General features: G+C 40.6%; 1 protein-coding gene across 1 annotated transcript in view; it reads left to right on the top strand.

Moving 5' to 3' along the window:
* rims3 (regulating synaptic membrane exocytosis 3) overlaps positions 1-10,054 on the top strand; it is a 36,949-nt gene extending 26,895 nt beyond the window's left edge. The window contains exons 3-7 of the mRNA XM_053447539.1: positions 1,507-1,648; positions 1,736-1,848; positions 4,336-4,437; positions 4,548-4,687; positions 4,915-10,054. Of these exons, the coding sequence (XP_053303514.1) occupies positions 1,507-1,648; positions 1,736-1,848; positions 4,336-4,437; positions 4,548-4,687; positions 4,915-5,127 (710 nt within the window). The 3' untranslated portion in view covers positions 5,128-10,054. The remainder of the gene's footprint in view (positions 1-1,506; positions 1,649-1,735; positions 1,849-4,335; positions 4,438-4,547; positions 4,688-4,914) is intronic.
* Positions 10,055-12,750: the final 2,696 nt, after the last annotated feature.

Raw genomic sequence — 12,750 nt, 5'->3', positions numbered from 1 at the left:
CTGCAGCTTGCTCTGTTCTCCTGGTGTCAGCAGAGATGTAAAGCCTAAATACCTCCCCCGCCTCCCTCATCTGGGCTCAGCCTCCAGACTGTCTTTCTTCCCAGACGCTCACAGGGATCCTCGAGCTGCCCACTTGTGTATGTTTCTGCTTCTCAAGTCAGATTCAGACCCGATGGCATGTTGGCCCCTACTCACAGCATCCATCATTAAATCGGCTTCCTGTGTTTAAAATGTGATGCGGTTATACCTGCGAAGTGGAGATACTTGTGAAGGAACATCCCTGTGGATATTAGGTACCATTGTCTCCTCGCCTGAGTGAGCTTGCTTCAAAACAAACAAGGGAGAGACAGGTGCTCTAAAACTTGAATTTCTAAACCCTGTCTACTTCAACTTTTGTTTGTCTTGATTATGTTGCCAACATCATTACCAGTAATGAAATTATCTCTCTCAGAGCCAAGTCAACTTAGAATATGAAGTGAATTAAGGTCATAGTAAGTGAATAAGATTTAAAAAAGAAAAAAAAGAAAACATCCTGGATAGTAAATTAATTTATTCATTCTGTTTACTTCGGTACACATGAACAATTTCCTCTAGAAATGTGAGGATAGAGCAATAAGATAACAGAAATCAAATATAGCCTATATATATATATATATATATATACTTTTTATGCAAACCCTTTATACACAGAATTCATTGGCAAGCCTTTAAGTGCTGTAGCTTAGGTGACTCATTATAAACAACAACAACAAAATCTCAATATCACACAAACATTTTTGTTGTGTTATGTTAGTTAGTTTTTTGTTTATTTTCATATTGTTTAAAAATCTTTGAACTTTCACAGTTAAGTACATGTTTGGTTCCTCATATTCTGAAAAAAATAAGATACACATCAATGTCTTTAATATTTCTTCTTATCCTTGATTTCTTTAACTTACCTATTCAACTGAGTCCATATTGGATCTCTCTTGAATCAAACTAACTTTGATACTGTGTGGAAATAACTTTTGATGTTCTTTCTACTGTATTTGTGCAGTATTAAACTCAGCTACATAAAAATGTTAGGGTATAGAACTTGATAAAAAGTGTTGATTCACTTTAGCAGATTGATTGGCATTTCTAATAGCCTCCGTCTATAATGTGGTGTTACTTTTCTACGTGTTTCTGAAAACATCAAACTTCTTTGAATTTTAGACATTCCTTACAAACATAAAAACTATAGAAGGGAACTTTTGGGAACTGACTGAGAACATTAATACATTTTGACTAAGGAAATATGAATATCTGCATAATGTGAGAATATCTGAAGAGGTTCAGATCTTTTCACAACACAGCCGGTCTTTGTAAAATCCTTATCCTGCTGGCACAGGTCCTGTTTAACACCTGAGTTCCTCATCAGGCAGCTCCATGACTTCCTCCGATCATGAAGCTTAGTGGATCACCCTTCTGAAGTAAACACACATAATGGAGCTGTGACCGCTTCGTGTTTTTTTTTGTTGCTTTCAGAAGGTGGGACGAAGAAGCTCCGCAGCACCATCCGACGGAGCACGGAGACCGGCATCGCCGTGGAGATGAGGAACCGAGTGACACGGCAGGGCAGCAAGGAATCAACCGACGGCAGCACCAACTCCAACAGCTCTGACGGAACGTGAGTATATGACCGCAGTTCATCCATCCACCCATGCAGGGTATCCATCCATCTCACATTAACATCATTCTGCTCTGACTCCTTCAGGTTTGTCTTCCCTACCACGCGCCTGGGGCCCGAGAGTCAGTTCAGTGACTTCCTGGATGGACTCGGCCCGGCTCAGATCGTCGGCCGGCAAACGCTAGCTACACCCCCCATGGGTAAGTCAAGAGTGATGGAGACCAACAGCACTAATCTGTCCTCAGTCATGCCTGGTTTCTACACAGTTTTGTTTTGTGTCCGTTATTCCATTTCGTATATGGACTCCTTCCCCTAGTGTTCAACAAAGAAATGCATTTTCTCTGCAGATAGAGAAATGCTAATGTTGACGTTTTTTGCCACACAATAGTAATATTGGTTGATTAAGGTTGTGGGTTAAAGCACATTGTTTATGTTGGTATCAATATATCTATTGATACCTATACAAGATTGAAATTCACAATGTTGAACTAGCTGAAAAAGTTCAGCTATAATGTCAAACTACTGAAGTAAATGGAAGAGCATCTTAGCAAGGTGGATTTGAAGCTAACATCATATGTGACATACAGTGCCTTGCATAAGTATTCACCCCCCTTGGACTTTTTCCCATTATGTACTGTTACTAACGGGAATTCAAATAGACTTAAATAAACTTTTTCCTGTTTGATCAACAAAACATGCATAGTACTTTGGAGGTGCAAAATAAATTTTATTGTGACACAAACAATAATGAGAACAAAAAAGTTGACCTCTGTTGGGTGCATAAGTATTCACCCCCGTGTCAATACTTGGTAGAACCCCCTTTCGCTGCAATTACAGCTGCAAGTCTTTTGGGGTATGTCTCTACCAGCTTTGCACATCTAGAGATGGAAAGGTTTGTCCATTCTTCTTGGCAAAAAAGATGAAGCTCAGTCAGATTGGATGGAGACCGTCTGTGAACCGCAATCTTCAAGTCTTGCCATAGATTCTCTATTGGATTGAGGTCTGGGCTTTGACTGGGCCATTTTCAGACATTAACATTCTTTAATCCAAACCATTCCTTTGTAGCTCTGGCTGTATGTTTAGGGTCATTGTCCTGCTGGAAGATGAACCTCCGCGCCAGTCTCAAGTCTTTTGCAGACTGCATCAGATTTTCTTCAAGGATTTCCCTGTATTTGGCTCCATCCATCTTTCCCTCTATTCTGACCAGTTTCCCTGTACCTGCTGAAGAGAAGCATCCCCACAGCATGATGCTACCACCACCATGTTTCACTGTTGGGATGGTGTGCTCAGGGTGATGGGCAGTGTTGGGTTTTCGCCACACATAGCGTTTTGCATTGAGGCCAAAAAGTTCAATTTTGGTCTCATCTGACCAGAGCACCTTCTTCCACATGTTTGCTGTGTCTCCCACATGGCTTCTGGCAAACTCCAAACGGGATATTTTATGGATCCCTTTCAACAATGGCTTTCTTCTTGCCACTCTTCCATAAAGGCCAGATTTGTGGAGTAGACGACTAATAGTTGTCCTGTGGACAGATTCTCCCACCTCAGCTGTGGATCTCTGCAACTCCTCCAGAGTAACCATGGGCCTCCTGGTTGCTTCTCTGATTAATTTTCTCCTTGTCCGACTCTTCAGTTTGGGTGGACGGCCTCCTCTTGGTAGGTTTGCGGTTGTGCCATATTCTTTCCATTTTCTTATGATGGATTTTATGGTGCTCAGAGAGATGTTCAAAGCTCTGGATATTTTTTTATAACCTAACCCTGCTTCATATTTCTCCACAACTTTATCCCTGACCTGTTTGGTGAGCTCCCTGGTCTTCATGATGCTGTTTGTTCAGTAATGATCTCCAACAAACTCTGAGTCCGTCACAGAACAGGTGTATTTATACTGAGATTAAATTGCAGACAGGTGGACCCTATTTACTAATTATGTGACTTGCAAATGTGACTTGTGAATGCAATTGGTCGCACCAGATCTTTGTTAGGGGTTTCACAGTAAAGGGGGTGAATACATATGCACTCAACACTTTTCAGGTTTTTATTTGTAAATAATTGTGAAATCCATGTAATATTTCCCCCCACTTCCAAATGATGCACTATTTTGTGTTGGTCCATTACATAAACTCACGATGAAATACATTTTAATCTGTGGTTATACCATGACAAAATGTAGAAAAGTCCAAAGGGGGTGAATACTTATGCAAGGCACTGTAACGTCTGTCTGGAATCCACAGCAAAAATTGTTTTGTTATGTTTTGTTTTTTTCAACGTACATGTCATTTTGCTCTTGTAGTGTTTGTATGATTCAAGAAATTACATTTTTTCTCTTGCATTTAACACATTTGTTTTGTTTACATTTACTAAAGCATGGATATAGCAGCATATCAGTCCACATCAATGAATAAATCTGTAATACACAAGCATGTGCATATTCTTAGATTGAAAGATGAGTTATATTTTTAATATGTAGACCTGTATACCGAAACACCAGTGTATTCACTCAGCGGGGATGAAGTTGTTCCAAAGTGTTGCTCCACCAATCTTACTCATAAAGGAGGATTTCCAGCTTTGTGGCGCCCTCTGCTGGAATATGCAAACAACTGCAGCCAAGCTTGTTACAAAAAAAGGTTATCTTATTTATTTCAAGCTTGTGATCAGTTTTTTAGAGATGGTGTGTTTTCCCTCCACAGGGGATGTCCATGTAGGCATGGTGGACAGAGGAGGGCAGCTGGAGGTGGAGGTCAACCAGGCCAGAGGGTTGATCCCTAAACCCGGCTCCAAGAACATCCCAAGTACTCATTGTTCAGACATTGTTCAGAAACTCCACTGACTCTGACATCCATGCAGAAGCTTCACTCTACTATTTTTTATTTGTGTGTGTGTGTGTGTGTTGTTTCTGCAGCAACATATGTAAAGGTGTATGTCCTGGAGAATGGAGTGTGCTTAGCCAAGAAGAAAACCAAAGTAGTGAAGAGGAATCTGGACCCCACCTACCAGCAGGCTCTGTTGTTTGATGAGAGCCCTCAGGGCAAGGTCCTACAGGTTAGTGACAATCTGGCTTTCGTTATTGCCTAATTTCATTGTCTTCCATGTACATATGCAAATGACTGTATATGGGTGTGACCTTATTGTTCGTTGATTTCCTTGTTCAATTTGTCTTGTACAAGTTAAATTAAGAAACAAGTTGACTCTGAGTTATGCTGAATTGCATTGCACATCCTTAAATGTATGTGTATACTATGTGTCCTCATGCTTCCTCTTCTCCGTAGGTAATAGTCTGGGGGGATTACGGGCGTATGGACCACAAGTGCTTCATGGGAATGGCCCAGATCCTCCTGGAGGACTTGGACCTGTCGGCCACAGTCAGTGGCTGGTACAAGCTTTTCCCTACCTCCTCCTTGGCAGACCCCAGCATCGGACCCCTCACCAGACGCCTCTCCCAGTCCTCCCTGGAGAGCGCCACCAGCCCCTCATGCACCTAGACACCCCAGTATAACCCTCCCCACATGCACGGGCACAGGCAGAGTCATGCAGACACGGCCACACGTACTGTATACACACAACTACTGTATTTGAAGTGCAAGACAGGTAGGCATACACATATATACCCATCTGCACATAATAACTGATCCCATCGACACAAATACACACACTCACACGCTGACATTCCACTTTTTGCCATATTCTCCACATAATCAGTATTTTTAGATGATCTTCGTTGAACAAAACTAATTTACCAGAAACATGTAGCATTGTTTCACCCATGACATTTCAACATTTCTCACAACATGACACGACAAACCACCGGACGCCATGTTCTGCATTCCAACGTACCAGATCTCCGTGGCATGACTCATCCCAGGGCCACCCCGATGCCAGTTTCTAAACTCTCTATGCCAAACTTAAGAAAAAATGACCTTTATTTTTTAAAACCAAAGCAATTGTTATTGTTGTTATTCCTATAAGTAGTAGGTGAAGTAGTATACAATATAAAGTATGGATATGTAGCAGAGTCTATGACTTAGATGTAATGCAAAAAAAAGAAGACACATTCTACACACATGAGCTGAGAAGGGCAGGTCACACACATAAGCATACCTGGGCAGCAGGCTTGGATGTTCACATAATGGCTATTATGTGAGGTAGCAACACTGCTATTCTATAATTTTCACAGGGCAGAGTTTATATATAGACATACATTATATATAAATAGATAGATAAATACTTATTTGTGTTTACGTACGTATCGGCTGCATTCTGCATGTTTGCTTGCAACCCTCGTAGAGACATTTTAAAAGTGCTTGACTCTTTTTATTTAGCTTGCCTTGACCAATGTAACGGGAGTATAGTGCTACTTTACTTTGCGATCCGGTGACAGGGAGGGTGCCGTCACCGCCATCTGCAGCCGAGGGGAACAAATTAGTCGACCGGCCCACACATTCGCAGAGGAACAAACTTCTGATCCTGCCTTCATCTGAAGAGGGAAGGGCTGTCGTACCTCGAGGCACTCTGGGGTTCTTGTGCTCCACATTCAGGCGATGCCACAGTCTCTCTCCCTCCCTCCCTCCCTCCCTCTATATACCAGCACCCAGACTTGTTTGAACTTTCCCGCTCATCTTTTTTGTTTTATTCGCACTCTTCCCGATTGACGAAGGAGGCAGGCAGGCTGGCGAGCGTGACTCATGCCTCTCTCCGCGTCTGGTCAGATCACAGCCAGACATCCAAGCAGAGACACTTACAGGAATGGTACCACCTACGACCTTTACCTTCTCTTTGGTCACTCCTCTCTGTCACACTGACTGTAACTGAACCTTTTTTAAATGTGTAAAACATGTATTTTAATTTTTTTTTTTATCTGACTATTCATCCCAGTATTCCTTTGCTAGCAGGGTGATTGTTAACCTGCCATATACGGTAGTTTTACTTGTTTCAGGTACAATATGTCAAAACTATCCAGTGTTTAATCGTTCTTATTTTATATTTCCAGTCAGGCAGCGTGTGTTAAAAATGGCACTTTAATGTAACTTTTTTAATTATGTTTTAATTATAAACCTGCAGTGGTTGACCACTTTTTAAATGATTTGTTAGAATTTTGTCACACTGCATTGATCATCTCTGTTTGAAATGAGCGCCAGCATGAAAGTGTGACTTAAGTTCATTAAGAGTCGCAGTATAAGGGCCAATTTAAACAGCTGAAACAGGTCAGTAAAGCCTGTTAAATTGGATTTTACTGTTTGTTAACACTTCAATCTGAGCTGTCAAAGAGATTCATTGTAAAGAAAATACCTGCTTGGAAAAAAATCTCCATTACTTCTTAAAGCCACACTGTGTAACTTTTACTGAGCAACAGCGCCCCCTGCAGCCACACGGGGGGGATATTCTCTTGGGTTCCATGTCTGAGCGATTAAGTTGTTTTTATGTAAAGAAAAAACAGTGGATCAATGTTTTTGACTGCATCGTCCCACTCACTGAACTGAAACGCTGAGCGGTGGATATTACCCATGATCCACAGCTTCCTGAACCAGGAAGTATTCTTCATATTTTAACATTTTCCTTTTTAATGACTTCTTATTCTCTTTAACTGATCAACAGCTTGGGCAAGAACAGACGTTAAGGGTGGGGAGTGGGACTTAAGGTGGCACTATTCTTTCTAGTCCAAGTTAGTGAACCTTCAGACTATTTTCAAAGCTGCTCTTTTAAGGCGAAAAGTTGCAAAGTGTTGTTTTAAAATGGGAGTTTTCCAAGGATAAATACAGTTACAGGTTTTGAAATAGTTCTAACCCACAAATGTCTTTCTCAACAAAGGTATCACTGACCTGTTGGCTGTTTAAGCTAAATGTGGAATGGTTGAGTCTTCACTGACAACGTGACAAACTGAGCTGTTTGCATTTAACGTTTTCTTTAAGAGTATTTATACCTGTCTGTGTATCGAATCTGTCGCGAATACCAACACCACGGATAAGGAAACGAAAGGCTGTCGTAGTTCAGCGACGTTATGAGAGCCGACAGTCTCAAGCTACACCCCATGAAAAGCTTTTTTGTGTGTGTGAGTTTTTTAAGAGCTCGCGTTTGGTTTTTATCGCAACCATATATTCTGTCGCCTGCTAACAACTGTCCTTCCTTTGTTTGTTGTTCGGCAAAAAAAGGGAAAGTCCAAGGCATTTCGTCTTCTCGCCTCCTCAGACCAACAGAATTCACAATTTAGCGCCCCTTGAACATCGGAAAAAGGGGATCTCTGGTATTCCTGAATATTTTGGGGGTGAGCGTGATGATCATTTTTAGACCCCACATCTAGTATACAACCTTTTATTTTTCTTAAAAGAACCACCAAAGTCTCGCTTCCAATTTCCTTGCTGGATCTGTACTTGTATGGTCATGTATATGAAGTAATTTCATGTACATTATTGATTTGTATTGATCTATCTTTCTGTGGACAGCTGGCATGATGTAAAAATATGGACTACTCTTGGTATTTGCCCACACTCTCTTTGGTGCGCACATTTTGTGATGGCAGAAAGAAAGGCTGGAAATAGAAAGAACAATTTAAAGTAGTTTTTAAACCTGTAGAACATCGCCGCTCAATGTTTAGTCCTTGGAAAATTATATGAAAAAACTGTCGATATTGTTTTCAATGTGATTTCTGAAGCTTGTACGAGACCGTCTGTGTCCGTTTGCTGTGTCGGGTAACCCCAGAAAACACTCTCAGATCTGGTTATAGTATAAAGTGATGAATAATTATCCTATCAGAGGTGTATTTATAGAGAGCGGATCTGCCAAATTTCGTTCAGATCCTTTTTTATCCCTGCAACCAAAAGGACAAGTTGAAATATTCCCTTTTCTTCTAAGTGTAGTGTGGGTGTAGTGAAGGTTAGATCTTTTGCATACATGCATAATGAGCAGCGAGTCAGCAACATGTGAGCGGGAGATTTAAAAAGTGTAAATATTTATTTAGGAGAAGGGTTTTCGGATATGAGCATTAAATCTTCATTATCTTGTTATGGCATTTAACATAGATTAGAAACTTTACTAAAACATGCATGTTCTCACAACATGGTCACACACTCAAAGACAAATTGTTAACCAACGTAAAAAGGTCTCTTATTACAATTGGTAAAACACATTTAAATTAAAAATGTCAAATTAAAGTTATCAATTGTGTTTATATAGCTTGTTAACCTTAATTTGAACAAACTTAAATCCTTTCTGTAGCTGTGCCTCACTGAAGTTGGTGTCTTTTCAGTGTAATACTTGTGTTGCACATACTCTACTGTTTAGAGCGAGTTAAATAACTGTAGGTTGTTGGAGAGTTTACATTGTAGCAAAATTATGCTTTGGTATTTTATTTTTTTTCAAATGGGAAGTTGGATGCACGAACGCAGGTTGGTTCATGGTCTGAAGTGTTCGGAGCAGTTTATTGGAGCATGTGGAGCTCGGCACAGTTGGATTCAGCTCGGGTTTAAACGTGGCTCAGCTGAGATTTGAATGTAAAAGTCTGGATGATGCTTGGAATGTAAAACCCGCAACACTTGCTTGTCCCCCCCCGTAAAGACCCACATCGAACATTCCTTTCTGTCCCGAGTGCAAAACTTAACTAATGCATCTTCAATCAACCCCGAGTTGTCTCTTGAGCGCTATGTCGAAGATGTGTTTTATTTTTGTAAGAAGAGTGGTATCATTCGGAGAACGAAGGAAGAAGAGTCGGGAGAGGGCTAGAGTTTAGGGGAAAATGAGGGCTTGTCAGTTTACAATGGCCTTACTTTGTGTAGGAGACATTGCTTCACTATTGTAGCACACAACTGAAGGTTTTGACAAATGTATTTTGCTTGAACTATTGTACTGAAGTTATATATCTGTGTATATGTATAGTTTTACGAATGTATTTCTTAATCCTTACACCGGAGCTGAGTATAATTTGAATTGTTTTTCGTCACCTTTCTTAGCTATACTGTCTCTTCGAAGTCTTTCCAGGGGATATCACCTGCATCTGTTCAGGCAGCTCCCCCCCCCCCCTTCTTACTTTGACTGCACTGTCAGTCTTATCCTCTGCGTGTTCATTTTAAGAGAGCACCTCTGAGGTTGAAACGAGCATGACTTATGTCTTGGCGAAATGCATTTCCTATATTTATTTAAATCGCCACGAAGGGTTTCGAGTTAAAAAAAAGAAAAGGGATTGATGCCCCCCCCCCGATAACTTATTGACTAATCCAATCGATCAGATGGAGCTGGTCAGTTTTTTGTACTTTGAACTAGAAAAAGTTTGCCGCATGGTTCCTCCGATGATTTTCTTGTATTTAATCTTCCTGATGATATGATAACAATGATTCATAATTCAGATAATAACATGTAACACAACCACAAGGATGATGATGTTAGTTTGACCCAGTATCACGTTATTAGAGAATCCAAATGTCATGCAAAACAAATATGCTGTATCTTTAGCCCAGTTCCTCTGGCAATAACCATCGGCTGTGCCCCCCCCCCCCCCCCCCCCCCCCCCCCCCCCCCCCACACTGTTTGCTGGGGGCCCCTCACACTTGTCCTCAGCCTCTTTCTGGTTCCTTATGGAGCTGGTGATGTGGTGCCACTGTCGGCTGATGACAAAGAGGATATTCACTCAAATCAAATTTGTAAGCACCGAAAGCAATTCAGACTCAACAGAGCATGCAATGCATTACGAATAATAACTTGCTATTCCTATGATAATCCCCAAGAGCTTCAATTTATATATTTCTTTTCATATTTTTTTTCGAATGAAGCATGCATTCCATATGTCTGTTTACTAATGTAGCAGGTGTTGCAGAGAACTTAAACAGACATCACTGCTGAGTTGTGGGGAAAATTCGTTTTTAGCTGATGAATACGTCGGATTTGTCTTCTTCCGCGTCTCTACATGTCAGTGATCACAGCACAAGCTTCCTGAGTAGCCATTCTGTTCTTTTAGATGTCTGTCAGATGACATGAAGGCCACTGTAGCTTCCCCCTCCCCACTGTCAGGACAACCTTTATCTTATCAAGCCCAGCAAAGCAAAACATTGATATGGATCCCCCAACAAGTCATTCTCCGAAGGGTTTTGATTATATTTAATGCACCGCCATTATATTTCCAAGCACACAAAAAGAGATTAATACCTTGGAATCCAATGTAAAGACAAAAGGAAGCGTCAAAACATTTGCTGGTGTTGGTAGATGAATGGTTGTCTTTTCTAAACTGGCCTTAACCTTTCCACTGCGGAGTGTTCAGAGTACGTTTCAAAGGGCAAAGTGTAGCAGACTGTCTGAGGAGAAGTCGTTGCTGTTTATGGCAAAGAAGGAAAAAAGGGAGCTGTAATTTTATACCTGTGCTTTGTAAATGTTTTCTATGTGCAGTATTTGATAATGTAAAAGTGGTATTTTTGTGGTTTGTACGCTGCAGAATTGATTACTTAAGGTGCACGTAGTTTTGTAAGAAAATGGAACCAAACTGAGGAAAAAGGAAAACAAACCAAAAAAGAACAATTTTGGATTCAGAAGCCTGTATCTGCATGCCCTTTGACATCTGGACGCAAAGTCAATAAAGTTTATTTGAATCACAAAACATTCTCATGAGTTTATTACAACATCTTCAGAGGTGAAACGTGTCATCGAACTTATTCAGCACTGATTTGCCAGGCTAATGGTCAACATTAGAATAGGTGCAAAGGTCAAAAACTGTAGGTCGACTCAACATTTTGAATATAATCAAAACATGATTTATTTTGTATGTTTTCACATGGACAATTATCATGTTACATATTTTGTCTTTTGTGGGAAAATGAAATCAAAAGGAGCAAAGTCTATGAAAAAAATGTAGACATACTATATACATGTTCATCAATCGTATTTAAGAACATAACAGAACAAAATATACAGAGACAATCTCATAAGGAATAAAGTACAATATCTTGATTGACAAGTACATAAAAAGATACATTCCTTTATTTGCTTTTATTTGACAGAAAATATACCAAACCCCAAAAAAGGAACTGATCTCAAGCAACCTCAAGTTAAAACGAATTAGACAGCTGCAGGTGAAGCCTTATCTCCCACAGGGATGGATTTTCACTCCCTTTTTCCACAAACACTGTCATCGCTAACTGGCAAACAGGCTGTTGCAGAGCAGAGCCACCACTTTTCTCTCCCGGTAATATCGGTCTCAGCAGAGAAGGTGACTGCTGCTGTCACACCGTTGCCTCTGCAGCCACCAAATTAACAAAAAATAAGAAGAAAGAGTTTCTGGGTGGTGCAGGCTGGACTGCTATTGGCAGCAGTTATAAGAATCGTATCATGCCAGAGTACGTTCATTTGTTTGCCACCTATAGTTGCGCCTTTTGCATATTTACCCTCACTTAAAAAGTGGCAACTTAACACCAAAGTGCTTCAGAAAGACTGATACTATTTACAGTAATGGCTTCATGCAGATATAAGAATGAACGTATATAGAAATACTCAGATCTGAGAGATGCTTTGCGTGGAGGTGTGGGGAAAGAGGGTTGGTCAGTGTCCGTCACCTCTCAGTGTTTCAGTTCACCTTTCTCGCACCATCTGTTTGTCGCCTCACAATGTGGTTTGGTCAAATTGTAAACGCCTCAGAATGACCTGAAAACGCATTCGCCTTTGTCACAGTTTGCTCCTAATCCGATGATACGACATTTATAGAACAACTCTGATGAATTGAACGATGCGGCAAAAAAAACGACAGGACGCTGTTGACCAGAGAACATTCAAAGGACACAAGTGTGTGTTGCCAGACAAGAGTCACGGAATAATAAAAAAATACCCCAACAATACAAGTATGTTTTCAAAATTAGTCAGGTACATTCAGGACACACGATCATCAACATTTTCTTGGTCAAACACTGATGGACATGTACAGTAGAGAGAAGGACACATTCCAGAGACACATTCGGACATCAGAGTAAACACACGGTACATACAGTACAATCAGAGCTAGATAAACATTCTCCTCATGCAATTCAGTGGAAGCATCTGAAACACGACTGATCTGTGCCCTTTAAGTTTTTCTCGTCCCGGCCTCTCTCCTATTTACAGACATTCAACATTAATTGAGGCCTCTATTGTACAAGGTA

Source organism: Pleuronectes platessa, chromosome 18 (genome assembly GCF_947347685.1).
Source record: "Pleuronectes platessa chromosome 18, fPlePla1.1, whole genome shotgun sequence".
NCBI classification, from domain to species: domain Eukaryota; kingdom Metazoa; phylum Chordata; class Actinopteri; order Pleuronectiformes; family Pleuronectidae; genus Pleuronectes; species Pleuronectes platessa.
The sequence above is the reverse complement of the archived record's forward strand: the minus strand, read 5'-3'. Positions and strand labels throughout refer to the sequence as shown.